This window comes from Vulpes lagopus, chromosome 1 (genome assembly GCF_018345385.1).
Source record: "Vulpes lagopus strain Blue_001 chromosome 1, ASM1834538v1, whole genome shotgun sequence".
Lineage (NCBI taxonomy): Eukaryota > Metazoa > Chordata > Mammalia > Carnivora > Canidae > Vulpes > Vulpes lagopus.
The window spans coordinates 145050978-145078158 of NC_054824.1; the positions used below are offsets into that span (position 1 = coordinate 145050978).

Here is a 27181-nt window from a genome sequence, read left to right on the forward strand (position 1 = left end):
CCATTAGGCCTTATGACAAGATTTTTTTTTTTTTTTAAGATTTATTTATTTATTCAGAGAGAGAGAGAGAGAGGCAGAGACACAGGCAGAGGAACAAGCAGGCTCCATGGAGGAAGCCCGACGCGGGACCCGATCCCAGACCTCCAGGATCACACCCCGGGACGCAGGCAGACTAAACCGCTGCGCCACCAGGGCTGCCAAAGATTTTTTTTTTTCCCCCAAGTAAGCTCTATGCCCAATGTGGGGCTTGAACTCACAACTCCAGAGATCAAGAACTGTGTGCTCTACTTGAGCCAGCCAGATGCCCCTCCTTGTAAACACTTTTTAGCGTAACGTTAAACAACAAACAGCACACAATTGTTTTTCCATTATAAAAATTTATCAAGGGAATAATTTGAGTCTTTAGAGATTTGGTTTAATAAAGTAAAAGACTAAAACCCATGAAAACACTTTAAGTTCTTTTTAAACCTACCAAGTGAGATCTAAATTAAATTAATCCTCTATGACTTTAGGAAAGACACTGCTTTCCTAAATCAGAAAAGTTGATTTCCAAGTCACGCTCTCTTACCTCTACTGCGTAACCCAGAGGAGAACTGAAGCTCTCACCAGGGATGGCTCCTCGGGAGGTCAGAGTGGCAAGGACAAGCAGTATGCCCCCACAAACTAGGTGGAGACTGAGACAAAAGCTGAGTCTGTGATTCGCAGCACCATCATCCAACCAGGGTCCTTCTCAGAGTGAAACAAGGTGCTGCTAATTACTTGAGAACAAAAGGCATAAAATGGGACACCCTGGCGATAAGGCAGTTTGGGAAACTACACTTCCCAGTATGCCCTGCCCCTTGAAGGTCAGAAGGCCTGCTGGAGCCAGCACCCTGGGACCCACGGTTAGCACCATTGAAGAGGTAAACAGTATACGGCTGCTTCTGACATGGAGGCTTCCTCCTTCCGCGGAACACTTAGCCAGACACACAACACAACACCTGAGGGGAAATTTCAATGAATATTAAGCCTGGGGTGGAGCCTCTCTCTCCCTCACAGCTTGAGCTTGCGAAGAGGTGGAGCTGGTAGAGCTGTCCACTGGTCCATGGCCCGTTTTCTCCTGGGTATGGTGCCGCCTCTGTATCCCCACATCACAGCGCCCCCACTGCCATTAGTCCTTTGGGGGATTCTGGGCCAGGTGCTGTTCCCACTCGACTTCAACCAACTTGTACAGCTCCATGGTGGCCTGAGCATCTTCCACGGAGGAATGTCCACTTTTCCCAACCTGAATACAGGAGAAAGAGAGTATCATGAAGCCACAAGAGACTATTTCTTTCCTTCCCAACTGGCTCTCCCCAGCCCCCACAAATGCTGCTGCTGCTGCAGAGTTAGTGGGCCACTGCCGGAGACCTCTGAGGGTTCAACTCCTATGACACTGTCTGCCTCAGACCTTTCTGTGGACCATACACACCACGCTGTTCGGCACCCTGCAAACACAACAACCAGATCACAGACAGGCCTTGAGTCTCCCACCTTCCCCACAACCTCAACCTCTCTCTACACACGTGTGCTCACCCTCCTGTCAGGCAGGACACCTTTCTCTGAGTGCAAACCTGTCGCCCACACAAGAGATCCTGGCATCCACTTTGCGGACTTTCAGAAGCACTATGTGCGGGATGCCTGGGTGGCTCAGTGGTTGAGCATCTGCCTTTGGCTCAGGGTGTGATCCTGGAGTCCAGGGATCGAGTCCCACATCAGGCTCCCTGCATGGAGCCTGCTTCTCCCTCTTCCTGTGTCTCTGCCTCTCTCTCTCTCTGTCTCTCATAAATAAATAAACAAACAAACAGATAAATAAAATCTTTTTTTTTTTTTTTTTTAAAGAAGAAGCTTTCTTTTCTCAGTTAGGGTTTTGCCAGCACTTGAAGACCTCCCCCCTTTCCAAGCACCCTCTGGGACATTCTGTAAGGTAGAAAGCAGGAACTGTTACCCTACACACTGGGCCCTTTTGCTAAAGCTCTTCCCATCAGAGCAGCCCACCTGCATCTACAACCAGAGCAATTTCGGGGCCAGTGCCTGCAGCAAGAAGGGCCCCCCAGCATCCAAGCTGGGGGCCTGACAGCATCTGGGGAGACACTACCTGGATATCCCGGTTTAGAAGCTTCTTGGTGAGACTCTTCAGAGACATAGTGGCATTCTCTGGGCAGTCAGCCTTCCGGTTGAGGGGGGGAATGTGGGAGGTGTCACGGGTGAGGGACTTGGGGTGGAAGTACTGAAGGGCTTTGAAGTCGTTGTGGATGGCGTGGCCCACCACTATCTTCCCTGTGAGTATCTTCAAGATCTGAAATAGGAGCAGAAAAGGCGGTGGTGAGGAGGCAGTAAAGGTAGAAGAGCCCCTCTATCCTGAAAGCCCAATGTGGTCATAGATCCTGTCAAGCTCTTTGCACCATGTGCTCACCTACCTCGACCTCTCCCACAACGTTTCTTCCATCTGAGATTCACCTCCAGGTGATGAGCAGCTGTTACCGTGGTGTAACCTGGTTTGGACTCCTATCACCAATGGCTCCTTATCTTCTCATTAATTTGCCCCAGTCCCAAATCACACTCATGTGTCAGATGTTTGCTAACCAGTTCAGTTCTGGCTTGCTATGTGAAGTTCTCTAACCATTACCATATTCTGGCCTTAGACATAAGGGTTGAACCAATGGAGTCAAAGATGGGCTCCAGGAAGATAAAAGAAACCCCAAATCATATGCCAATAGTTACATATATGGTGCTTGGGGAGGAGTGTCTCTGATTTTCATCAGACTCTGGAAGGACCTATAAGTTATAAAAGCTTAAGAATCACCTGTAGACTCAGGCTGCAGAGGGAATCGGTCAAGCAACCCAGAAAATCAGCTCTACAGCTCCTCCCACTCACTCACCAGCTGCTCAGGAACCTCATTCACACTAGTCTCAGGACCAGGTCACCTCACCATTTCAGGATCTTAACGCATGAGGGCATGCAACCAAAAAGACAACCAAGAATAAGGCACAAGCTCTCAAGGCCATTCCCCAAGAGGGCTCCAAACAGGTTGTAAACAAAAGCCACAGTCCTACAATCCGTGCAGAGCCAGCAGGAACCCCCTGGAAGGGGCCAGACCATCTGAACGTACCCATCTCACACCCTGGCATGGGCACTGGGGAATCCATTTATGACAAAAACTCAATGGGAGCCCAATTGATGAGGTTCCTGCTTGCTCCTAACCGCACCTTCAGTTTACTGTCCACCAACACCTCTACTGCACATTAATTCACATCCAGCCCTCATTCAAGCTGCGCAGATTCTAGATCTCAGACCCATCCCACCTTCTGCCTCTCCCAGCCCTGCTCACTGGTGGCCTGTGGCACACCTCTCAAGTACTTTCTAAAACTCAGCACCTATGCCTCTGATGAAGAGCCTCCAACTACCAGGGAGTGAAAAGAATTAGTGGAACAAAGCATGTCCCAAGAAGACTAAGAATGTAAAGTTGAAAAGACAAAAATATGGATCATGGGCGCCCTCTGGAGGCCTCCGAAGACCAGCTGGCTTCCCCTCCACCTCCTCCCTGTGCCTCCCAGGTTCGCCTTCCTTTTCCCATCCTTCTGTGATGCTCCCAGGGTCCAGCATGGGGCTACCACAAAGAAGTTTGCTCATGACTGAGGTGAGAGCCCGACACGCAACCCCTCCGCTTCAGGCTACCTGTCCCAAGAATACAAACCACCTAGCTCCTGCCACCAACACTTCCCACACTTGCTTGGGAACCCTCTCCACCTCTCTGTTCTCAACCCCAAACTACATCTCTACAAGGCACTCCCAAATCAAGCCCATTCCCTCGCCATTCACACCTGCTACTCTGCCCTGTGGTGCTGCTAGTCCTCTAGGTTCCTAGTTTCCCAGGTGATGATTCCTTTGGGGAGTTCAGCTCGGTCTCTGCTAACTCGCTTCAGCACAGCCGTTAACTGTGTAACTTTCTGGGCCTTCACCATGCCTGCCCCCTTCATCTGGCAGTCCACTCCCACTTCCCTCCTCCAAACTTCTTTGGCACCTTCTAGGGCGATATCCTCTGCTGAAAAGGGATCTGCACCTCAGTGCAGCCACCTTGCTGCTCCTGTCGTACCCCATGCCTCTCACCTGGCCCCGTGCAACCTTGAAGGGTGTAGCATTCACCATGTGCTGCTTCCGGATGCCACTCCACCTGGTCCGGTAGTCCACGATGTGGCAGGGCGGAAGGATGTACTCGTCATAGAGCACATCTCCATGGTAGTTGACAATGCTACATCGAGCCAGGGAACTGACATGCCCCTTGGGTCCCGTGCCCACCATTTCACAGTCAATGGCCACCATCTTCTTCGGTGTTTTCTGGGTTGTTCCGGAGCACTTATTGTCTGAATGAGACTGGATGGAATTCTGTGGGGCATTCTTCTGAGTAGGATTCTTCTGGGGGCCCTTCTTGTGGGGGCGAGTTGGGTGGCTCCTAATCTTTGGAAGGGCACTCTGGAACTCCCCCAGCAAATCTACTTTAGCCAAAGCAGAGCCAGCCTTCTGTGGAGGGGCAGGTGTCAGCCACGGCACTGCAGTCTTCTTGTCCAGGGACTGCTCTGGTCCACTGCTGGAGGCAACTGCCTTCTTTTTTGGAAGGGGAGAAACCTTCCAAGTGCCATCCACCTTAGGAGTCTCCCCTTTCTTCATAGGTTCTGAATGTAGCTTAGGTGTCTTGCTCGGGGGCTGGTTCTTCTTATTCAGAAAGCCCCTCCGTTCCAAGAGCCGCCGCTTCTTGACGAATTTTCGGTGCTTGGCATTCCCCTCTAAGGCTTTTTTAGGGGGAGGTTCCCCAAAATCCAGATTGAGAAGCAGGGTAGACATGAGGACAGTGGATAGCGGGAAAGCAGTTGGGAAGAGTGGCTTACTGACGACAGCACGACAGAGGACTCATCCTCTGCTGAATCCCACAGGCCCACATCTGGAGGTCTGTAGCACACCCTGGGAAAGAAAGGGAGCCTGATCACAGAGCCTTCAGGCCTGGGAAACAAGACCTGTCTGCGTGGGCTGCAGGTTGAAAAGGCATCCGAGCGACTGCCCAGAGTGGGAACGAATCTGTAATGTGGAGGGATGTCAGGGGCACCGTGTGAGCCAGGAGGGCCTCGGTTGTGGCGCGGCCCCATAATGCACCAACTGTAGGGCCTGGGAAGGGTCACTGGCACTCTCCAGAGCTCAGTCCCATTCGGAAGCGGAGCTGGAAAGCCGGAGCGGGGGCTGCATCGCCCGCCCGAGAGCGGCTGAGCGCGCTTGCCGGCAATCGGGGCCGGCCCCCGGGGCCGCCGGTCACCCTCCGCCGGCGCCGCGCCCCAGCCCTGCTCCCGAGACAGGTCCCCTGACCACATGTAGCCGCCCAGGGAACCCAGGCCGGGGGGGGGGGGTCCCCGCCCAGGAGAGCGCCCCCGACGCTCACACCTACCTCCCGGCAGACGCCGCTATGAGCGGAAGCGCCCGGCGCCGGATGCGGAAGTGGGTGCGCGGCGGCGAGGCCCGGGCCGGCAGGCGCGCGGGTTGGACCGCGTTGGGGGCCGGCGTGCGCGCGCCCGCAGCGCCCCCGCCTCCGGGAGCGAGGCCAGGGAGTCTGAGTGCGTGAGCAGCGGCAGGGGCGGCGGCGGCGGTGGCGGCGTGGGGGGCGGCGGGGGCGGGATGCGCTCCCCGGCCCCTCTAGCCCCGTGGAGGTACAACTCGAAGGTGGGACGGCCGCGCCCCGCGGGAAACGCCGCACGCAGGGCCCGCCTCACTTCCGGGCAAGGAGGGAAATGCGCGGGGAAGGGCGAGCCGGGACGCCGCGTCTCGCCTCTGTGACGTGCTGCGCGGTGCTCCGCCCCCCGGGGACGCCCCCTCCGCGCCGCGTCGCGACCTGTGACGTCAGGGGCGCGTCCAGTCTTCCGCGCCTGCCGACGGCCGGGGAAGGGGTCCCCGAGTGGGGCCTGGCTCCGGCGCTCTCTCCGCTCAGCGCGCCCCGCTCCCGACGCCGCCGCCTGCCCCCGGGATGCCCGGCGTCTCGGCGCGCGGCCTCTCTCTGGAGCAGAGGAGGCAGCTGGCTGTGAACCTCACCCGCGTGCTGGCGCGCTACCGCTCCATCGTGGACGCCTACATCATCGTGAGGCCCCGGGGGTGTGGGCGGGTGCGCCCGGCGGGCCGAGAATCTGGGGTGCAGGCTTCCGACCTCTCTTCTCTGCGTCTCAGCCTAGTGTCTGTGCGAGAGAGGGTTAGAACCGTCTCCCCCCGCCCCGTACCTGTTAACATTCCTAGTACACAGGTAGTTTTTCTTACCGTCCCAAGTCCACGGTCAAAGTGTGGACCACAGAGCCCTGCCGGGAACGTGCGAGGTGCTTCTTCACCCGAGCTTTGAGTCAGTCCTTGGCTCAGTAGTGTAGGGACAGTGAGAGCTCTGGAGGCCGACAGACCAGCTGCCTCCTTTACTGGGCCAGCCTTAGGCGTCTGAAGAAACTCCGCCTAGCCCGGGTTTCTCAGCTGCCACAGTAATCCCCGTCGGAGGGTTCACCTGAAGAGTAAATGCGCTGATGTATGAGTGGCACCAGCGTCCACTGACTGTCAGCCCCCAGACCCAGAAGCATCCTTGGTCCAGCTCTCTCCTTCATTGATGTACGCGCCGGCCCTTCCTGGGGCTCTGTCTCCAGAATAGATACCAGACTCACCCCTGTGTTTCCATCTCCATTGATGCCACCGGGGACTAAGCCACCATCCTCTGCTCCTGGACCATTTCCTAACTAACCTCTGTGTCCACTTCTTCTCCATGACATTTCTTCACAAAGCAGCCTGATTGAGCTCTTTCAAATGTAAATCTGGAGTGAAATAAGTCAGTCGGAGAAAAATAGTTATCATATAGTCTCACTCATGTGGAACATAAGAAATAGTGAAAGGTACTATAAGGGAAGCAGGGGAACTGAGTGGGGAGAAATTAGAGAGGATGATAAACCATGAGAGACTCCTGACTCTGAGAAACAAACCAAGGGTGGCAGAAGGGGAGGTGGGGGGGAATGGGGTAACTGGGTGAGGGGCACTGAGGGCACTGTGGTGGGATAAGCACTGGGTGCTGTATTATATGTTGGCAAACTGAATTTAAATTAAAAATAAATGAATAAATAAAAATGTAAATCTGATCACAGGCGCCTGGCTGGGTCGGTCAGTGGCAGAGTAGTAAGTTTGAGCCTCATATTGGGTGTAAAATTTACTTTAAAAAAAGTAAATCTGATCAAGATAGTGCCTTGCTTTCGAGGTGCTTTGATCAAATCTTAATTCCTTACCATTAACTAGAAAGCACTGCATGACCCATCCCCATCCCCTGCTGCCTCTTTTTTTTTTCTTAAGATTTTATGTATTTATTTATAAGAGACATAGACGGAGGGACTCGATCCCAGGACCCCAGGATCATGACCTAAGCTGAAGGCAGATGCTCAACCACTGAGCCAGGCAGGCGTCCCCCCTGCTGCCTCATGAAGTCTGACACAAGCTTCTCCCATGTTCATTCTGCGGCTCCTACACTGGCCTGATTTTTGTGCTACAAACATGGCGGGTACCTGGGCCTTTGCAGTTACTTGTGTGCCTGGAGGGTTTTCTTCCACAGGAAGGCAGTAGAGCAGAGTGGTTAGGAGCAAGAACTAGAGTCCAGTTGGTTTCAGATCCCAGCTTTGCTGCTTACTAGCTTTTTGAGTTGAAAGAGTTAGTTGCTGTGTGTCGGTCACCTTATTTGTAAAATGGGAGAGAAGATAGTACTTATCTAATAGGGTTGTTTGAGGATTAAATGCATTGACACATGGAAAATGTTTTGGACAGTGCACAGCATATTAAAATATTTTCTAAGTATTTGCTATTTAGCTGAACTTTTTTTTTTTTTTTAAGATTTTATTTATTGGGCAGCACCAGTGGCTCAGCGGTTTAGCGCGGCCTTCAGCCCAGGGCGTGATCCTGGAGCCCCGGGATCGAGTCCGACGTCAGGCTCCCTGCATGGAGCCTGCTTCTCCCTCTGCCTGTGTCTCTGCCTCTCTCTCCTCTGTGTGTGTGTGTGTCAAAAAAAAAAAAAAGATTTTATTTATTCATGAGACACACACACACACAGAGGGAGAGAGAGGCAGAGACACAGGCAGAGGGAGAAGCAGGCTCCATGCAGGGAGCCTGACGTCGGACTCGATCCCGGGGCTCCAGGATCACGCCCTGGGCTGAAGGCCGTGCTAAACCACTGAGCTAAACCGCTGAGCCACCCGGCTGCCCATGGCTGAACTTTTTTCTATTGAGACATGAGACATATATTAGGTATACAATGTAACGATCTGATATTTGTGTATATTGCAAAATGATTGCCACAGTGAGTATAGTTGACATCGTTCACCTCTAAAGTTAGGTTTGCTCTGGGATAAGAACTTTTAAAATGTACTCTTCAGGAACTTTCAGATATGCAGTACAGTGTTATTAGCTATAGTCATCTTGTTGCACATTACACCTGTGTGATGTGTTTATTTTATAAGTGGCAGTTTGTACTTTTTTACTCCTCCCTGGCCCAGCTGCATTTCCCTAGCTGCCCGACCTCTGGCAGCCACTGACTGGCCTTTCTTAACCTGCTGGTGTGTGCTCATCATCACATCTCAGTTCAGGTGCCAGCTGCTCAGACAGGTCTTCCCTCCTTATCCTCTCCAAAGTAGTGCTCTCTCAAACTTCATGTGTTACTGTTTCGTTAGTGTCTTATTGTCTATGTAGCATTCAGTGTTGCCTGAAGTTTGTTTTAATGTAAACTTTGTGAGAGCAAGAATTCTCTCTGGTTCCTTGTTGTATCAGTTGTTGTATCATCTGAGCCCAAACTAGAGCTTGGTGTGTAACCAAAGCTCCAGAATTGCTGTTGAATGAATGAATGAATAAAAATGCATTATTATATCCAATGTCTGACATATAAAGTGTTCGGTGCATATACTGGTAGATTGTTAAATGGCGATGTGCTAACACCACAGGTCTGTCACTGCGGTGTTGGGGATGCAGATGGGACACTGTCCCTGCCCTTAGGTTCAGTTGAATGGAGAAAACACACATAGCAGGGAAGGTGCTGCAAGGAGAGGTATGTCCACAAAGTCCTTTGGTCCCCGAGGAGGGAGGGGGAGGCAGAACAGGCTTCAGAGAGAGGTGACTGGGTTGGGCAGGAGGCACCTGCTGGCTGCAGCCAGCCAGGCCCTGTGTCCAGAGGGGCAGGGAGGAGTGGCTAATTGACTGCTTCTCCACCTGCCTTTGGCCCAGGATGCCATCCTGGAGTCCCGGGATCGAGTCCCACATCGGGCTCCTGGCATGGAGCCTGCTTCTTCCTCTGCCTGTGTCTCTGCCTGTGTCTATGTCTATCATGAATGAATGAATGAATGAATGAATAAATAAATAAATCTTTTTTTTTTTTTTTTTAAAGAAATTGACTGCTTCTCCCCTTCTCCTGCAGGAATTCTTTACAGACAACTTGTGGGGCACACTTCCTCGCTCATGGCAGGAAGCGCTGGATGGACTGAACCCACCACAGCTGGCCACGCAGCTGCTGGGGATGCCTGGGGAAGGGGAAGTGGTCAGGTATGGGCAAGAGGGGCCCCGTGCTGGGGGACTCAGACTCAGAGTCCCCCTGGGACTTCCTGAATTGTAAACTGGCACAGTTAGGATGTAATAGAGCCATTCACTGGGGCTGGCCTATCTCAGGTACAGGTCGGTGTGGCCACTTTCCCTGCTGGCCCTGAAGTCTACAGCCTGTGCCCTGGCCTTTACCCGGACACCTGGGTTTCAGACTCCTTCGGAGTTCCTGGAGAACCCCAGCCAGAGCTCCCGGCTGACAGCTCCCTTCCGGAAACACGTCAGGCCCAAGAAGCAGCATGAGATCCGGAGGCTGGGGGAGGTGAGACGACTGGCACTGAGGGGCCATCCCCTCGATGCTGTGTTTGTTTTATATGTTCGTCCTTTGATGGGTTGGTTGGTGGCTGTATCTTCCTGTCTTGCCCCTCCATAGCGTGCTCAGGGCTTCAACACGTAGCTCTTCTCGGTGCTGAGTAGTAAGAACCACCTGAGCCTGGGGGCAGCACCCTTGCTCTTGGTTTCCATATCTACTGTCTCTTCTGTGGCCCTCTGTCCATCTTCCTCTACCCTCTGCAGCTCCTCCACCCTCATTATGGGTGTTTGCTCTGGGAGCCAGCAACCAGTGGCCAGGAGAGCTTTGTTCCCTCCTCTTGTAGCTGGTGAAGAAGCTGAGTGACCTCACGGGCTGCACCCAGGTTGTGGATATAGGTTCAGGCCAGGTGAGTCAGACCCCTGATAGTTTGAGTTGTGGGGATAGAAAGCTGGAGGCAGATGCTGAGGAGTCGTGGAAGTCAGGGTAGATGAGCCTTTTGGGGGCCAGAGCCTCAGGTGTCCAGGGAGGCTAGGGAGGCTGCCAGTAGAGGGAACACTGAGTGGGGCTGTCTTCACCCTCCCTCTTGTGACTGCAGGGCCATCTCTCCCGGTTCATGTCCTTGGGGCTGGGGCTGCTGGTGAAGAGCATTGAGGGGGACCAGAGGCTGGTGCAGAGAGCCCAGCGCCTGGACCAGGAGCTGCTGCAGGCTCTGGAGAAGGAAGAGAAGAGGCACCCACAGGTAGGCCAACTTCTGCAGCCAGGGCTGTAGGGGAGGGTCTGGTTGGCTGGAATCGGGCACCAAGGCTGGACTCACTCTTCAGTTTCTGAGATTGAGGTGGTGGTCTCTAACCTAACTCTGCTGCCCCTTGCCCATGGGCTCCCTACACCAGAGCCTCCTCACATCTTTTTTTTTTTTTTTAAGATTTTGTTTATTTATTCATGAGAAACACAGAGAGAGAGAGGCAGAGACACAGGCAGAGGGACACAGGCACAGGCTCCCTGCGTGGAGCCTGATGTGGGACTCGATCCCAGATCTCCAGGATCAGGCCTTGGGCTGAAGGCAGCGCTAAACTGCTGAGCCACCCAGGTTTCCCTGCCTCCTCACATCTTAAAGGCACTTTCTAGTTACCAAGTACTTTGCACACTGGTGTGTCCTTCCAGCCACGTGCGAGGTGGCCGGTAAGGTACCAGGCTTCTGACAGAGGAGGGAGCCAGAACACAGAGAGGTTTGGGGTTTGTGATAAGCCCAGAGTTCAGCCTGTCTCCTGATTCAAGGCCCAGCTCTCCCATTCTCCAGCTTCTTTCCTGGGGAAGGAATGCAGGGGACATGTCCCTTCCTATGACCTGACATGGCCCAGGGACAGCAGACAGACTTCCCACCTGCCTGTGTTCTTTCCTGCCTCACAGGTGGTCCGAGCCAGCCCTCGATACTCCCCTCACCACGTGGTTAGGTGGGTAGAGCCTACGGCCCTGTGTGAAGAGCTTCTGCTTCCTCTGGACACCTCACCTCAGAGCAGGGCCCGTTTGCTGCTGACAGGCCTGCATGCCTGTGGGGATCTGAGCGTTACCTTGCTGAGGCACTTCTCCTGTCCTCAAGTGGTGGCCCTGGCTTCGGTGGGCTGCTGCTACATGAAGTTGAGTGACCCTGGTGGCTACCCACTGAGTCAATGGGTGGCTGGGCTGCCCGGCCATGAGCTGCCTTACAGGCTGCGGGAAGGAGCCTGCCACGCCCTGGAGGAGTATGCAGAGCGGCTGCAGAAATCAGGCCCTGGCCTCCGGACCCACTGCTACCGGGCAGCACTGGAGACCGTCATCCGGGGTGCCCAGCCCGAGCTGCGTCGGCCAGGCGTGCAGGGGATCCCCAGGGTCCACGAGCTGAAGATTGAAGAGTGAGGCCGGGGGGGGGGGGGGGGGGGGGGGGGGGGGGAGTTGATGAGGGGACATCACCAACTGCAGGTCTGATGCCCCTCCCATCTTCACTTGTCAGTTTATCCTGAAGGACATTCCAGATGTGCCCAGGGGGTTGATTTTGAAGTCTCAGGGGCAGCTCCTCAACATCTTTAGGAAGGCAGTTTTTTATCAGACAACTCTATCAAATTTCTTAAATGCAAAAAAATGGCTGAATAGTCGGACAGATCTAGCTGAAAGTAAATTTTGCGATTAATTTGCTATCTGATAGACAGCTCACAGCCAGGGAAACATCTGAAAATGCGCAGTAGGTAGCACACAGAGCAAAGTTCCAGCTGGGTTAGGGAAGCAGTTTTGAGTGGGAGGCAGAGGTTCCTAAAAGCAAACTGATTGCTGTCTGTGGCTGACCCCACAGATACGTGCGGCGGGGACTCCGGCGGGTGGGGCTGGATCCTCAGCTGCCACTGAATGTGGCTGCCCTTCAGGCCCACCAGGCCCAGGAGAACCGAGTGGTGGCCTTCTTCAGCCTGGCCTTGCTTCTGGCCCCACTGGTAGAGACACTGATTCTGCTGGACCGGCTGCTGTATGTTCAGGAGCAGGGTAAGGGTGGCTACCAACTCCCACACCTGCTGGGTAGCCTGGGTTCCTCCCTGGTCGGGGGGTGGTGGCGAAGAGGGCTGGTCAGTGCACGTTCCCATTCATCAGGCCCACATCCGTGAGCTGCATGTTAAGCCAGAACCCCCACATTCCTGGTAGAGAACTAGGTCTCCCTAGATAGCCTGAGGCCTCCCCTGGGAGGCAAGGGGAAGGGCTATGCATAGGTTAGGCAAGGAGCCTAATCTGAGTGGAGTTTGAGCACGGCCCTGCCTTTCTCCTAGGCTTCTATGCTGAGCTCCTGCCAATCTTCAGTCCTGCACTCTCACCCAGAAACCTGGTTCTAGTGGCTACCAAGAGGCCCCTGGGTGAAGCCCTCTCTCTTCTGGAGATGGAAGACAGCTGACAAACCCTCTCTGAAACCACCCAGCCACCACACTTGCCCAAAGAACCAGTATTCTTTGTTCCTGGAACTCTGGTATCTCTGATAACATCATGCTATGTAAAATTTTATTTTTAATTTATTAAACAAGTGAAATCTTTATTTCCTTGCCATTTCTAGTCAGTGTAAGAAAACACAGACGTGCACCAACCCCTACTGAGTCGTAGAGTTGCCACAGCTGGACCACCCACACCCACGGACATAGACATAGACACGGACAGTCTCTCTCCCACAACCTGCAGGCCTGGCCCCCCTGGAAGCTGGCTAACTTCCATCCAGGCTCTATCATTGTGTGAGGACCAACACCTCTTGCGTCAGTCCCAGAAGCCAGTGCACTGTGGTTAGGGGTGCCAGGCTACCAGAGGATGGGGAGGCTGCACCCAGGGGAGGACTCCTGGCTCTTTGCTGGTGTCTGCAGCAGGAGTGGCCTGTCCTTCAGGGCTAGAAGCAGAGGAAGGAGTGCTCTCCCAGGCTCAATACCAGTAGACTTTCTTGTGTCTTCGCGTCTCCTGGATCCCCATGGCCTCCATCACCTCTTCCTCCAGTGTCTTTAAACGGGGCACATAGGTTCTTTCGAGAGCATCTTCCACTGATGTGTCTTTGGGGCCATCTGTCGAGCCAGAGAAAAGAAGATGGGCGGGAGGGCTTCTTCACCCTCCCTCCCACTCCTCCCCCCAGCCCACCTTCCTGCCCCTCCCCCCAGCCTTACCAGTCCATGTTTCAGGGACGATGCCATCAGCTCTGGGAAAATCAGGTTTGGGGATAATTCTTCCCGATCTTGAGGAGACACGTACCCGCTCGCCTGCCTCCGTGAACCTCCATTCCACCTCAGTGGGCTTCCTGGTGGATGTAAAAGAGAAATCCAGCCTGAGAACCCGGTCTTCCTGCTGCATTTCACCCCAAAAAGTCAATGGCTGAAAACATGAAGGTCACCATCTTGTTGCTGTTCCATCTCTAACCCGGGTGACCTGTAGGGGTCACATCCATGAGACAGATGTCCCCTCTCAACTTCAGAACATCCGACCCACCATTCCTTTTGGAATGCGTTGGTATGCGTGACCAACACCTACGCAGACTCACAGAGGGGAGCCCTCTGGCCAGAGCCCCTGTGTTTACCTGTCCACGGGATCCACCAATTTGACCTGGTGGTGAAGCAAGGGAGCTTCACTAGGGATCATGGTTCCCCGGGACTCGGCGGTCTTGCCAACATAGCGGTAGTGCTGTCCAAAAGAGAAGGGACGTGAAAACCAAGGACTGTGACAGGGCCTGCCTCCCACAGCTAGCACTCGGCCCCAGTGAACAGCACGGTCGGCTGTCCACCACCCCTGCAGCTAGTCTCCCTCCCTCCTTCCCTGGCTGCTCTTCACGGAGAGTGACACGGGACGGGCTTCCTGAGCCCCCCATCCTCTCTCCACTCACTGTATTCAGGCCCTCCAGGACCACCCAGTTGCGCTGCCGGATGACTTGCACCACTTTGCCTTGCTTCCCAGCATCTTTGCCTTCTAGGATCTCTACCTGCGGGAAGACATGTGGGTTGGGGAGGGGACCTCTGCCCTGGGAGACCCCCACCACTCTGCCCCATCCAAGGCTCTCACTGTGTCCCCACAGAACAGATGCCAGTCTTCATCAGAGATGGGTTCCACAGCCACCCGGCGCCGCCTAGTCCCTGGAGGATTCTTCCTCCTGTCTGCGAGAGAGCCTGGGCGGCTCATCCCATAGCGGTAGTCTCGGGGCAGAGTGACCTTGGATGCCAAGGCCAGCAGGGCAGAGAGACGCATGGCTGGAGGCCGTGAGGAATCCCCTGGCCAGGGAAGATCCAGAAACCTTCCTAGTCAGCTTTCAAGAAGACGGACAGAGGGGCACCTGGCCAGCTCAGTCAGGAGAGCATGTTGAGTCTTAATCTCAGGGTCCTGAGTTCAAGCCCCACACATTGAGTGTGGAGCCTGCTGAAAAAAAAAAAAAAAAAGATTAAAAAACAAACCCCCAGAATAGACGGATAGAGACATGTGGGCAAAGATGCAAGGAAGACTTAACAGAAGTTCAGTGACTTGTCTGTGCTCATAAAGCTACTATATGAGAACTGACGTTCAAACCCACACATATCTGATTTCAAGGTCCAAAAAGTTCCCTGAGGCCAGAGACCATGCCATGCCATCTAGTTCCAGCCCTGAACCGAGACCTGCCCTGAACCAAAGGCAGACGCTCAACCGCTGAGCCACCCAGGTGCCACTGAATCTGGATTTCCATTCAGGTCCTGATCTCAGGGTTGTGAGATCAGCCCTACTTTGGACTTCAAGTTCAGCGGAGAGAGATTCCTGCCCACCCCCCTCCCCCGGGCACTCTAAGAAATACATAAATCTTTTTTTAAAAAGGGAAAAAATGGGGCAGCCCCGGTGGCCCAGCGGTTTAGCACTGCCTTCGGCCCGGGGTGTGATCCTGGAGACCCGGGATCCAGTCCCACGTCGAGCTCCCTGCATGGAGCCTGCTTCTCCCTCTGCCTATGTCTCTGCCTCTCTCTGTGTCTCTCATGAATGAATAAAATCTTAAAGAAAAAAAGGAAAAAACGGGGGGGGGGGGATGGAGCAGGGATCGTTAATGTTATTTTACAGCTAAGCACAGTCTCACTTAAAAGTGCAAATAAAAAAATTAAAAAAAAAAAAAAAGGAAAAAACGGGGGGGGGGATGGAGCAGGGATCGTTAATGTTATTTTACAGCTAAGCACAGTCTCACTTAAAAGTGCAAATAAAGCGCACTCCTGTGGCACAAGGAGGGCACGGAGACCTGGGTGCCCACTAGCTCAGCATCTTCCTCTGGGACCCAGGGCAACTTAATGCCTGGGCTAGTTTTGTCATCCTTGAAACTTTACAGGGTTGTTGGTGTCCTTCAAACTACTAATATTTTAACAAAGTACAGAATAATGCAAATAGCATTGTGCTGCTTAGGCAAATTAAAAAAAAAAAAACACATACATATTCTGGCACAGGCTTTAAACATTTACGTGAAGGAGAGAGCCCCAGGACTTGTTCCGGGCAAAGGAACTGTTTGGGGGCACAGTTCCTTTCACGACATTTGTTTACAGGTTCCAACTATGCACACTGGGATAAAAAGAAAAGAAACCAAGTGGTTTATCTGAAACGTCGGATCACTTTTCTATTTTATTTTATTTTATTTTACTTTATTTTTTTATGATAGTCACAGAGAGAGAGAGAGAGGCAGAGACACAGGCAGAGGGAGAAGCAGGCTCCATGCACCGGGAGCCCGATGTGGGACTCGATCCCGGGTCTCCAGGATCGCGCCCTGGGCCAAAGGCAGGCGCCAAACCGCTGCGCCACCCAGAGATCCCCATTTTTCTATTTCTTCACGTGGAAAAAAAGTTGCCAACGTCCTGCCGACCAACGGCGGCCTCGGGGTTCCCATGTGCACCGGATACCCGCTTCGGAGCGCAGATCGGCCGACCCCGACGCTGGGGGGAAGCGGCAGGTGCGAGCACTAGGCCAGCCCGTGGACGACGGAGCCCCGGGAGCTAGTTCACCGGCGTCCCGGCCAGGACGCCCGCGGGGTCGCTGCTCGGCCGCGCGCGGTGCAGCCCCGGGGGGCGGGGGGACCCCCAGGATCCGGCCCTCCGCGCCCACACACCCCAGAGGGGCTGTCCTCGGGAAGCCCGTCCCGCCCGCCCCCGGCCCCAGCAGTCCTCAGCACCCACCGGCTCCAAGCAGCTAACCGAGCCACGGCCCGGGCAAACCAAGATCTTTCCCGCCCCCAGTTCCCGGGCGAGCCCGACGAGGTCAGGACCGCGGGCGCCGGTCGCTCACCTCCGCTTCCCGTCGCGCCGCCGCGCCGCCCGCACATGCGCCCTGAGCCCGCCGCCCCTGTCCCTCGGCTTTCTGGGAAATGGGAGTCCAAATGCGGAGCCGACGCGCAAATCAACCTCGCGCTGCAGGCTGGGAGTTGTAGTCCGTCCGTCACTATGAGGCGAGCTGGAAACAGGAAATTTGGTCGGGTAGGAAATCAGGCAGCGTAAGAACACCGAGAGGCACGTCGGGAGTTGAAGGCCGGGAAGGCTAGGCTGCGGCGCCGGGGCAAGTCCCCGCACGCGCTCTGCCGAGGGCCGCTGGAAATTGTAGTTTCCAGAGAGGAAGTCTCCATTTTCTAGAGGATTGTGGCTTCCTATTGGAAACACAGGGCCTCCCTTTCCAGGCTGGGCTGCGGACGGTCCTCTCCCCGCGCCCCCCAGTCTGCTGCAGGGGGCAGGGCAGGTTAAGAAACTGCCTTAGGGCTTCTGCAGGAAGGGATGAAACGTGGGCCCTTCAAAGGCCAGTCCATAAGCTTGTCACAAAATGTCAGCTCTGGGAGGCGTGGAAGATGCTGACCTGCTCTGGCCACTCCGCGCACTCCGTGCACTGGGTGTCGCCAGCTCCCGGCCCTTCCTGCCACTTACAGGTGGCAGGCATCCGTAGCTCGGACTCGAGGCAGCAGCAGGGCTCCCCCAAACCAGCCCCTGCACCTCCCGTCCCATTGTGTCCTGGGTCGGGGGTGGGGATCAGGTTCCCGCACCGCTCACCCCCACTGCTGGGGGCAAGCCCCCAGGTGACTGGGGGGTACGCACTGCTCCCCAGCTGCTGGCATGAGTACAAGGAGACACTTCATGCACTTTGCCCACTGGCCCACCTCAGGCCAAGGGACTGGAGACCCCCGCATCTCCTGCCCCCTCACACCCCCCAGACACCACCACCACCCCCAAGAAGCAGTCAAGATTCCATCTAGTAATCAACGGGTTTTATTTTCCTAGAACTGAAATCGTCTACGGTTCTAAGAACTAAACTCCCAAAACCTACAGTCAGCAATTTTTCATCAGAGCCCAAGGGAGAGGGGAGACAGGAGACAGGGAGGCAGAGAGGCCACGAGAGGCCAGCGGGAAGGGCACTTGGTTCCCTGTCCTCTCGCGGGTTCAGGTCTGGTGACAACACCCAGGAGACCAGGTGGGGAAGTGAGTGGGAAATGACACAACAAGGAACACCAAAGCCCCAGCTACAAAAAGAAAAGTCCTCAGACCCCAAATGGAGGGAAGCCTCCTAGGGCACCTCAGAAATGGAGGCAGCAGTGGGGAATGAGGGGGGGGGGACACAAAGGGATGGGGTTCTTTAAAATTTTTTTTGTAATTTTCTTTTATTAAAAACATTTCCTAAAAAATGTGTCTTTTCCTTTATGTCTGGGTGACGTGTGAGTGCAGGCTGGCCTTGAGCAGGTGGGGAGGGGGCACAGGGCATCCAATCTCTGGCCAGAGATCAGAGGGGATGGTTACTCCTCGGCACTCCCAGCCTCGCTGGGGGAAGCCAACCCTCCCATCCCAGGTCCTCCACCCCAACACCTGCAGAGCCCCAGACCTTCTGATGACCAATTACAGCTCCCAGAACGCCTGGGGTCAGCAAAAGGAAGAAAGGGTGCTATCAATCATCATCGAGGATGTACAGAGGGAGCCCTCCCCCACAAGCTGTCCCACTTTCCCTGAATCTAGGCAGCTGGGATAACAGGCAAGGGAGGAAGGGACAGAAGTGCAGGAAGACACGTCCTCCTGCCTGAGACCCCCCCTCTACAATTTGGAGATGGCCTCTCAGGCCCAGAAGCCTACCCCACTGTTGAATTCTCCATCCTTTCCACTCTTACGTCTGATCCCAGCTAACCCAGAGGTCCAGAATGCTGGGGAGCAGGGAGGAGGCGTTAGGAGATGGAAACAGCCAGTCCAAGGCCCCTTCGGATACCCTGAAAATAACTCCAGGCAGGGAGGGACACCTCATCTCAGCCCATGAAGCAGAAGACATGGCCCTGACTCAGATCACAGGGGTGCTGGCGACATGGAGGTGAGGACCAGGTGGCCTGCCCCATCCAGGTCAATCTCCAGGAGCTGGGCTTGGAGTGGGGAGAGTAGGTGGAAGAGGAGAACAGGATGGAGTGGGGGAGGGGTTCCCAGTTTGCAGGCCATGGCCAGTTTCCCCAGTAGCACCCAGACAGCAGCAGGAACGGGGCAGGGGCTCCTCTTGAGACATTGGTGGCTACAGGCTGCAGGGGAGGGGCGGAGGGGAGAAGGGTTATCCGTGTGACCCCAGGGCTGGCCACACCCCAGCCAGCACCAGTGTCCTGGGAGAGCCCACCCTGCCTCACTGCAGGCCCTCCTCCTCCTCCTCTGCTGCCACCTCTCCACAGGTGGCTGTCCACCCCCCACCCCCCCACCCCCCCTGCCCCAGTCCAGCTGCCTCAGGGCAGGGGGCTCCCTCACCTCTCATGATCTCTGATGCCTGGGGCCTCAGCATCTTCCTTGGCAGCCTCTTCCTCCTCTTCCTCCTCCTCCTCTTCTTCCTCCTGAGGAGGCCCCCGGCCAGAGCTGGGCTCAGAAGGGGTGCTGTTCTTCTCCACCTCCACGGGGAGGGGCCTCTCACCCTCCAAGGAGGCTACTTCCTTCTCCTCCTCTTCTGGGTCTTCTGCCTCCTTGGGACGTTTAGGAGAGTCCTAGGTGGGATTGGCAGAGATAAGGCCACAGAGGCTGGGGAGGGAGGCCATCAGCCACCAACTAGTCCCCCCCCACCCAGAGGTTCCTTCCAGACCATGTCCACAGTCCTTGTCCCCAGCTCTCTGCCAGCTGAAGGGTCTGTGCCCCATCTTCTCAGCAGGGGACCCCACACTGGGAGGTGGTCTCCCCCAGATTAGAATATCCCTGCAGCAGCAGCAGCAACAGGAGCCACCACTGCCCCCCACCCCCACCCAGGGCCTAAGCGGTGGTCACTTACCTCTAGCAGCTCCCCTGCTCTCCTCTTCAGTGCCCCCTTCTCATTCTTCTCCTTGGCTGGCTCGTCGATGACCAGTTTCCCTTCCTCGTCACTGCTACCCTCGGCGTTCCCCTTCTTGTCACCATCGCCCTCCGTGGCTTCAGGCTCCGGCTCGGGCTCATCTCCAGAGCTCTTCTTCGGGGTGGACTGCGTGCAGAGACGGTGGAGGCTGAGTGGCACCAGCGCGGCCCGTGGGGCCCCTCCCTGACCCACCCACGGCCACTCACTCCTTCCTTCTCCCACCTCGCCCCCGCCCCCGCCCAGGTGCCCAGTCTCACGAGTGATTGAGACCCACCTCTGTCGGATTAGCCCCGGGCTAAACCCACCGGCCGGGCAGGCAGGGCTCTGTGCAGGAGGGGGGAGGGCTGGAGCAGGAGGCAAAACCTCGGGTCAACTTCTCCCAGAGGGAGCTGGGACCCTTCCCCGCCGACCCCCGCCCCCCACCCTCCCGCCTCATCCTGCCCGGCTCACGAGCACCTCCTCCTGGAAGCCTTTGTGGAAAGAGTTAAGGCCAAGTCCTACGCTCACCCCGGGCCTCAGAAAAGGGGAAAGGGCTGTCTCCACTTACCGCCTCCGTCCTCCTGTCCTTGCCCCCCTCCATCCCCCACCCTCCCAGCCCTTCCTGCAGGCCCCCCCCAGCCCCACCCCAGGAGCTCCTGCCGGCTCAGCATCCCCAGTGGGTGCAAGCCTGCTCCAGAGCCAGTGGCCACACCTGCTCTCCAGGGGCTCTCTGGGGTCGTGGCTGCTCACCTGATAGCCCGAGGCCTTGACGGTAGGGTTGTTCTCGATCTCCCACAGCCCCTCGCTGAACCCTTTCCTCTTGTTGGGCTTGCCAAACTTCTCCTTGGACTCCTCGTAAGGGAAGAGGTCTTTGGGGCCCAGGAATGCCCTGGTGAGAGATGGGAGACTGTGCTCTGGAGCCCTCACTGCCTGAGCTGCGTGACCCGAGGGGAAGGGGTGCCAAGGGGAAGGCGTGCCGGCACCACCTCTGGCCCTCCCCACCTCCAGCCCCTCACTCACGTCTCATGGGTCCCGAAAAAAAAGACTTGGTACTTGTTGGCTGTGGACTTCACGGCGGCCTCCGGCATCTCATCAATCTGGGAGCAAGAGTAGGGACAGGAGTGAGTGGAGTCCTGAAGTCACCAAACTGGGGCCAAGGCTGGCCTCCAAGATACTTGTAAAACCAGACTGGGAGGGACCCAGATCACCATGATAGTTTTTAAACCATTCTAAGCAGGAAAACTTTGTTGGAAGTCAGACATGAAGCCCACTGGAAACCAGCGTCAGCATCTCTCCTCTAGGTGCTAGACAGCACCCATTCTGCCTGCCCACGCACCCAGGTCCTAGCCCTCACCCTAGCCCAACCAGTCACCTTTTCCCTCCACTCCCGCTGGACTACAGCCCGCCTACAAGCCACTGTGCCCTCAGTGCTGCCTTCCGTGCTGCCTGCTTGAAACCTTGCGGCTTAGGCTCATGACTAGAGGGCCCACCCACTCACGTCTCCTCTCAAGCATCAAGGCCTGAATGCCCACGCTGCCACCAATATCTGGATGACCTTGGGCTACTTACTCAACCATCCTCTACCTCAGTGACCTCATTTGTAAGATGGAGAGTGTCATGGTACTGAAACCACAGAGTGGAGAGTAAATGGCCATCACCTGGCCTGCTGTACCGCCCACAGTGCCAGTTGTCCTCCTCAACCATACTGGTCTCCGGTCTCCCACGCTCATTCACTCCCGTGACCTCCCCCACCCCACCCCCTCAGAAGTCTCTGCACCTCTCCAGCAGAGTGCGTGTTACAGTTACCCACGTCAGCACCGAGCACTGCCTAGGTGGACTCTCTGGCAGGTACGGCCAAGGGGCTGCCTATCCAACAGCCCCCTCCAAAGCAACGCCAAAGGTCTCTGGGGAAGGCTTTGAAAGCCTCTTGATGTAGTCGGACGCTCTCGTTTCACAGATAAGGAAACAGGCCCCCCAAATGACAGGGGAAGTCAGCAAGGGTCTCTGAGCTGGTCTCCTGACTTGACCCCCTGCCTGCCACGTCCTGGGGGCACAAGGAGAGCCATGGTGGGGAAGGTGCAGAGGTGTGTGCTCATGGACAGGCAGGGGCCCCCACAGCCTCCCCAGAGCCCTGGAGAGGCCCAGCAGAGCTGGGGGAGTGGGAAGGACTACAAGTCCCAGCAACACTTGCAGCAGCCCAGCAGCCTAGCAGCCTGGCTTCTCGCCGGACACGGGCCAGGTGGCCATGTTGACTGGGGCCCCAGGCGCAGATAGGACACAGCAGACCATGGCCGTGAGGAGCAGGGACTGGAACACGGAGCCTGACCTGAGAGCCTGGGTGGATGGGCCAGAGCTGAGGAACGCCCAGGAGGGGGTGCGGGGCCCTGGGCAGGAATCTGAGGGGCATCTTGCTCCAGGCATGGAGTCTGCAGGTTCCTGGGCACCTCCCCCCTTGCCCTGTGGCCTCTGGGGACAGAAGTTCGGCCCCTCCCCCCAGGAAGGCCCAGCACCAACTGGGCCCTCCCCATGACCAGGAGGTTGGGGTGTGTTAGCAGGGGGTGGAAAGGCACGCAGTTCCCCCCACAAACAGGATCCCCATCGCCATGACAACCCACCCCGCCCCCGGGGCCACTCAGCAACCAGGAATGTGACCACCCCTCCCCCCAGGCCCTCTCTCCAGATTGGGGAGGAGGGGACACTAACACACCCCACCCCTGAGCCCGGAGTCTGGCACCTGGGACCCAGGCTGTGCTTGAAACCACAGCTAGGGCTGGAGGGCCCAGGCCTTTCTCTGGGAAGCCAAACCTAGGGTGCAGCTGGAGGAGTCAGGCCTCGGCCAGGACACCTGGGTCTTGTGAGACCTCTCAGAGGGGGGCAAGCGAAAAACAAAATGAGAGCCTCCAGGGCTTAGAGGTCCCAGAAGACAGGCTCGGTACAACAATAGCAGATGCCCTTCCTGAGGCCTCTTCTCTGTGGATTTCGGCCCAACGAACCAGCCACAGGGGTGGGGAGCCAAGGGTCTTGCTGGGAGCACAGCAGGGAACCTTGAGCTCTGCATTCTTGGCGCGCACCTGAGCCCAAACCCCCGACAGGACATTAACATGCTCAAGGGGTCAAAGTCAGAAAACTGAGGCTCAGGAGAAGGGGGGGTGGGGCAGGTGAGGGTCAAAAGGAAGGGTGAGAAGGTCTCTCCAGGAGCACTGCCATGGCCAGGGCTGCTCCAACCACAAGGCCATGGGGAACCGTGGAAGGCGGTCAGAGGCAGCTGAATGGTGTGACAGGGACCCAGGAGGCCACCAGCTGCCCAGCCTCAGGGGTGGAAGAGAAACAAAAGAATGGATGAGAATTAAAAATAGAACCACACGCCAGATATACCCGCCCTGCTGACTTCTCGCCAAATAAAGGGTGGGTCTGGAGGAAAGAAGGAAGCCAGGGGCCTAGCTAGATGGGCATCTACCGGGAGGAAGTCAGTCCTGCTCCTGCCTCACCTGGACTGCAGGTACCTGTGGGGGAAGTGCCAGGAGAGTACACTCTTCACTTAATTCAAGTCCCAGCCTCTCATCTCAAAATGGGAGAAATCCCTTCCATCTTTCAAGCTACAAAGGAAATGTCATTTCTTGCATTTTGAAGTGAAGGGCGGTTCTTCTTCCATATAGAGGACATGAGGTCTCAGGGGAAGCCTGTACCCCCAATACAGACATATGTCTCCCAGGCGGTGCCTTTATATCCAGGCTGTGACTCAGAACAAGTGAGTCAAAGCTAAGTGGGTCAGGGTGGGGCCAGAGTGCTAGGGACCCCACTGTACACCCCCCCCCCTCTACTGGCCAACAGGGGAGGGGGCTCTACTTCTCAGCCACTCCAGGAATCTAGGAAGGCCAACTCTCCCAGGACAGGGCCAGTCCATACTCCACGCCGAAACCTCTGCATCGGCCTGGCTCCATCATTCAGACCCCAGCTAACGAAACTAAAATCCCTGAGCCCACATCCACCACCCCCCGCCAGAGGTCTGGCGAACTGAAGCTCCCAGGTGAAGAACAGGGGAGGACTGAACACCTCTCCCCAGCCTCAAACCAAAGCAGAGCCCAGGGCCGCCTGCCCACACAATAGGAAGGCAGCAGGGAAGGCTAAGCCTGCTCAGACTGCCAGCCAGGGTTCTGACCACCACACCCAGAGCCAGGCCCAACCTGACCCAGGAACCGGAAAATCTGGGGCAGGAGACAGTTGGGGCCGGGAAAGTGTGGCAAGCCTAAGTGGCAGAAAGGAGAAGGTGGTGCCGGGACATGGGGGGTGGGGGGGCAGAGGGAGTAAAGCTGGGTGAGGCCCTCTAGCTGCTCAGGTTTTCTGGGATTGTGAAACAGGAAGCAGAGAGGAGGAAGGAACCTGGGAGGAAAACAGCCCTGAGTCTTGAAGGTGAACTGTTAAGTGCTTGGAGATCCCCCAAGAAGTCAAGCAGGAGGAAGAGGGGAAGGAGGAGGTTAAGATGGAGTCATGCTCTCCCCAGGCAGGTCTTGCCTACCACGTGGCCTCTCTGGCTGGGCTCTCCAGGCACTGAGCTCTCCAGTCTCTCCCAGTCAGCCATCCTCCCCAGAAGCGGGGCTGGGGAGGCAAAGTCCACTCAGTGGCCTTCACCACAGCTGAGGATTCTATTTGATCAGAGGGGCAGTCGAGGAGCTGTCTCAGGAGGGGCCGGGCCCCTTCAGATTCCGCCACTCTAGGGGTTGAGACAGCACCCAGGCATGGTGAGGAGGCTCGCATTTGTCGGTACTTTCAGCATTCAGGGGGGATTCTACCTGGGAGATAGGAGCCTTGGGGTCCCATTCCCCAGATGTCACAAAAGCCAGAGCACAAGCAAAGGGTGAGATCCTCCTTGAGATCCAGTCGGACTCCCCTGCCAAGCCTACTTCTATCTAAAAGGTCCAGGCCTTGAAAGGAAGACACTGCCTCCCTGTCCCGCCCTTCTGTCCTGGAGGCTGAGGGTGAGAGTGAAGACAAGATATTTGGGCATCCCCAGTCCCACATGCTGCCTCTCCCTGAAGGTCTGCGCCCCCTCCCTCTTCTCTCTTCTGTGCAACCTACATTCCAGCTGCACCCCCTCCCAGGGGCCTGGGCCACTGGGCCAGCCTCGAACTTTGTCCCACCCCCAGGAGATAGGAGTGGTAGAGACCTGGGTTCAGTTCTTGCCCTGCCCGGCAGGCCTGGGCATCTGGGCTGAGAAGCCAGATGGATCAAAGGTGCAGGGTAAAGTACACGAGTGTTCACAGGCCACATATAGCATGCACACACATGGCAAAGTGCCTGTGTCCTCACACTGCTCCCCCCAGCACACGGCCCAGGCCCTTAGGAAGCCCTGGATGCTGGGAGAGCCGCACTTCTCTCTGTACCCGTTCCCACTCAGAGGCTGGACATGTAGAAGTTTCAGGGAAGGAGCTCAAGAGATAGTGAATTAATCACACTCTTCAGGAGAGGGTACCCAGTGACGAAGTGGCCTAAGTAGCCCCAAAAGTTGGCCTGGCAGCCTGAACCAGGCCCAGCGCAACGGCCGGACCAGTTGAAGACGCTGGGACTCGCGTGGAGAGCGACCTATAGTCTAGAGGCAGTTCTGCATGGCCCCTCAACTCGGTAAACCGCTCTCAGCCCTATTTGGTTCCCCTGAGTCCTACCTCTAGGGGACAGAGTCACAACCGCACCCAATTTCAAAAGCCTCTCCAGAACAACTTTGCAGTAAGTTGCCAAAAACACGGCCCCCTGTGACACCCCCAACCTCCTCCAGCAGCCTCCCTCCCCCCTCCGTCCTTCCAGGAGCCGACCCAGTCCTTAGGGAGACCTGATGAACACAGCAGGCAGGGCCCTGGGCTCCACCCTCCCACCTGGCCAGGTGCTGGGGTGGGGGGGCGCTGATATTGGCGGGCTAACTCCACCACATGGCAGGCTGGGCCACGGTGGAGGGAGGAGAAGGAGCCCACCCCCCCACACACCAGGAAGAGGCGGCCTGGGCAGTCTTCCCGGCCTCCCGGGGGTCCCCACCCCGCAGCCCCCAATCTGAATCGCCAGCATATGGAGGGATGTTTGCGCGGGGCCGCAGAGCCCGAGGTCCTGGCGGCAAGTCCCGGGCCAGGCAGCCAGCCCCCTTCTCACGCCGCCCCGAGCGCTCGGCGACCCTCCCAACTTCAGACCTCTTGCGGCCGCCCCACACCAAAGTTTTACAGGAGCGAACTCCGCCTCCACGCAGCCCTCCCCGGCCCAGGACCCTCCCGCCACCGCGCGGTCCGCGGAACGTCTGAGCGGGGGCGGCGGCCAGAGGCGACAGCGGGGCTCTCCAGGGGGTCCCCGGCCAGGCCCCGCGCCCCAGGCCGCCGCGCTCGGGGTGGGGGTGGGGGCGGGGGCGGACGCCGCGCTCGCCGGGCCCCCGCCCCCACCATTATGTAACAGGCGGGGGGCGCCGGGGCTCGCGGCGGGTCGGGACTGGGACCCGGCCGCCCCTCGCCCGCGCCCCCTCTGCGCCCTCCCGGGTGTTACGCAACCCAGCCCGGGCCCGGGCGGCGGGCCGCGCTGCTCACCCGGGCCGGCCAGTGCGGGTAGCCCTTCATCTTGGCGAACACCAGGTCCCCGCACTTGTACTCCTTCTGCCGGTTGGAGCGCGACATGGCGGGGCTCCGGGCGCCCCGGGCTCCGCGCCGCGCCGGCGAGCGTGAGCCCAAGTTTGCGCGCGCGGCGGTGGCGGCGCCGCTGCGCTCCGGCCCTCGCGCGGCCCCCGCCTCGATGGCGGCCCCCGGCCCCAGCTCCGGCGCGGCCACGGTGTGCGCCCCCGCCGCTCGGACGGGGCGGGCGCGGAGGCGGCGGCGCGGTGCTGCGAGCTCGTGCGGTTGTTTGTGTTTGAAATTCAATTGCTCCCTCCTCGGCGCGAGGCCTCTTCCTCCTCCCCCGCCGGCCCCCTCCCCCTCCTCCCCCGCTCCCCTCCCCCTCCCGCGCCGGTTCGATGCGCGCGGCGCTCGACGCCCCGGGCCTGCCGCGGCCCGACGCCCAACCCGGGGCCTCCCGGCGGCGCGCGGCGGCACAGGCGCGAGGAGTCGAGCGCCGAGCGCGCCGAGCGGGCTTTGTGTGCTGCTGTCGGGGGGCGCCCGCCCGCACGCCGGGCGGGAGGAGCCGGCGCCGGGCTGGACGGAGCGGCCTGGCGCCCCTCCCCTGGCCCGGGGGGGCGCTCGCACGCGGGGTGGCCGCGGCCACGGGGTTCGTGTGGACGCGGGCGCTCCCCGCCCTTGCGGGGCCCGACGTGCGGACGGCCTCGGCCGGGAGGGAGACGCTCGAGTCGGGGAGCCGCCGGGTGTCCGAGGGCTCGAGGCACGAAGCGGTCGCGTCCTGGGGCTGCTCCCGGGCTCGCCACGCGCTAAGCCCTCAAGGATGAGCGGTGCACCGCACAAAGCCAGTAAACCCCAAGCCGCCCGCGCACAGAGCCGCGAAGCCTGGGAACCCGCACTACCGTTCCGGGGAGCGGGGGTTGGATGGAACTGGGGCGG

General features: G+C 57.4%; 4 protein-coding genes across 15 annotated transcripts; 1 reads left to right on the plus strand and 3 right to left on the minus strand.

The window, feature by feature from the left end:
• Window positions 1–360: 360 nt before the first annotated feature.
• Window positions 361–5591, minus strand: ISG20L2 (interferon stimulated exonuclease gene 20 like 2). Its single transcript, XM_041751042.1, has 4 exons — window positions 5454–5591; window positions 4130–4978; window positions 2117–2317; window positions 361–1264 (listed from the first exon to the last, which is right to left on the minus strand). The coding sequence occupies exons 2-4, from the start codon at window positions 4859–4861 to the stop codon at window positions 1151–1153; spliced, it is 1047 nt and encodes a 348-aa protein (XP_041606976.1). The 5' UTR covers window positions 4862–4978; window positions 5454–5591; the 3' UTR covers window positions 361–1150.
• On the plus strand, window positions 5459–12946 carry METTL25B (methyltransferase like 25B). Of its 9 annotated transcripts, none has more exons than XM_041750978.1 (8): window positions 5459–5619; window positions 9471–9595; window positions 9804–9911; window positions 10246–10308; window positions 10498–10641; window positions 11310–11791; window positions 12226–12410; window positions 12689–12946. In XM_041750978.1, the coding sequence occupies exons 1-8, from the start codon at window positions 5472–5474 to the stop codon at window positions 12808–12810; spliced, it is 1377 nt and encodes a 458-aa protein (XP_041606912.1). In that variant the 5' UTR covers window positions 5459–5471; the 3' UTR covers window positions 12811–12946. The 9 variants fall into 9 exon arrangements, with proteins under 9 accessions (XP_041606912.1, XP_041606924.1, XP_041606954.1 ...); XM_041750990.1 differs by having other exon boundaries at window positions 5586–5712; window positions 9719–9911; XM_041751020.1 differs by having other exon boundaries at window positions 5586–5712.
• MRPL24 (mitochondrial ribosomal protein L24) lies at window positions 12918–16807 on the minus strand. Of its 3 annotated transcripts, none has more exons than XM_041751048.1 (6): window positions 16659–16807; window positions 14442–14792; window positions 14266–14361; window positions 13963–14066; window positions 13556–13686; window positions 12918–13456 (listed from the first exon to the last, which is right to left on the minus strand). In XM_041751048.1, the coding sequence occupies exons 2-6, from the start codon at window positions 14622–14624 to the stop codon at window positions 13320–13322; spliced, it is 651 nt and encodes a 216-aa protein (XP_041606982.1). In that variant the 5' UTR covers window positions 14625–14792; window positions 16659–16807; the 3' UTR covers window positions 12918–13319. The 3 variants fall into 3 exon arrangements, with proteins under 3 accessions (XP_041606982.1, XP_041606986.1, XP_041606990.1); XM_041751052.1 differs by having other exon boundaries at window positions 14442–14789; window positions 16550–16678; XM_041751056.1 differs by lacking the exon at window positions 16659–16807 and adding an exon at window positions 16550–16639.
• Window positions 16808–17607: 800 nt separating this feature from the next.
• Window positions 17608–26598, minus strand: HDGF (heparin binding growth factor). Of its 2 annotated transcripts, none has more exons than XM_041751033.1 (6): window positions 26225–26598; window positions 20688–20764; window positions 20418–20556; window positions 19629–19814; window positions 19121–19350; window positions 17608–18903 (listed from the first exon to the last, which is right to left on the minus strand). In XM_041751033.1, exons 1-6 carry the CDS (start codon window positions 26309–26311, stop codon window positions 18897–18899), a joined length of 726 nt encoding a protein of 241 aa, XP_041606967.1. In that variant the 5' UTR covers window positions 26312–26598; the 3' UTR covers window positions 17608–18896. The 2 variants fall into 2 exon arrangements, with proteins under 2 accessions (XP_041606967.1, XP_041606970.1); XM_041751036.1 differs by lacking the exon at window positions 26225–26598 and adding an exon at window positions 24184–24438.
• Window positions 26599–27181: the final 583 nt, after the last annotated feature.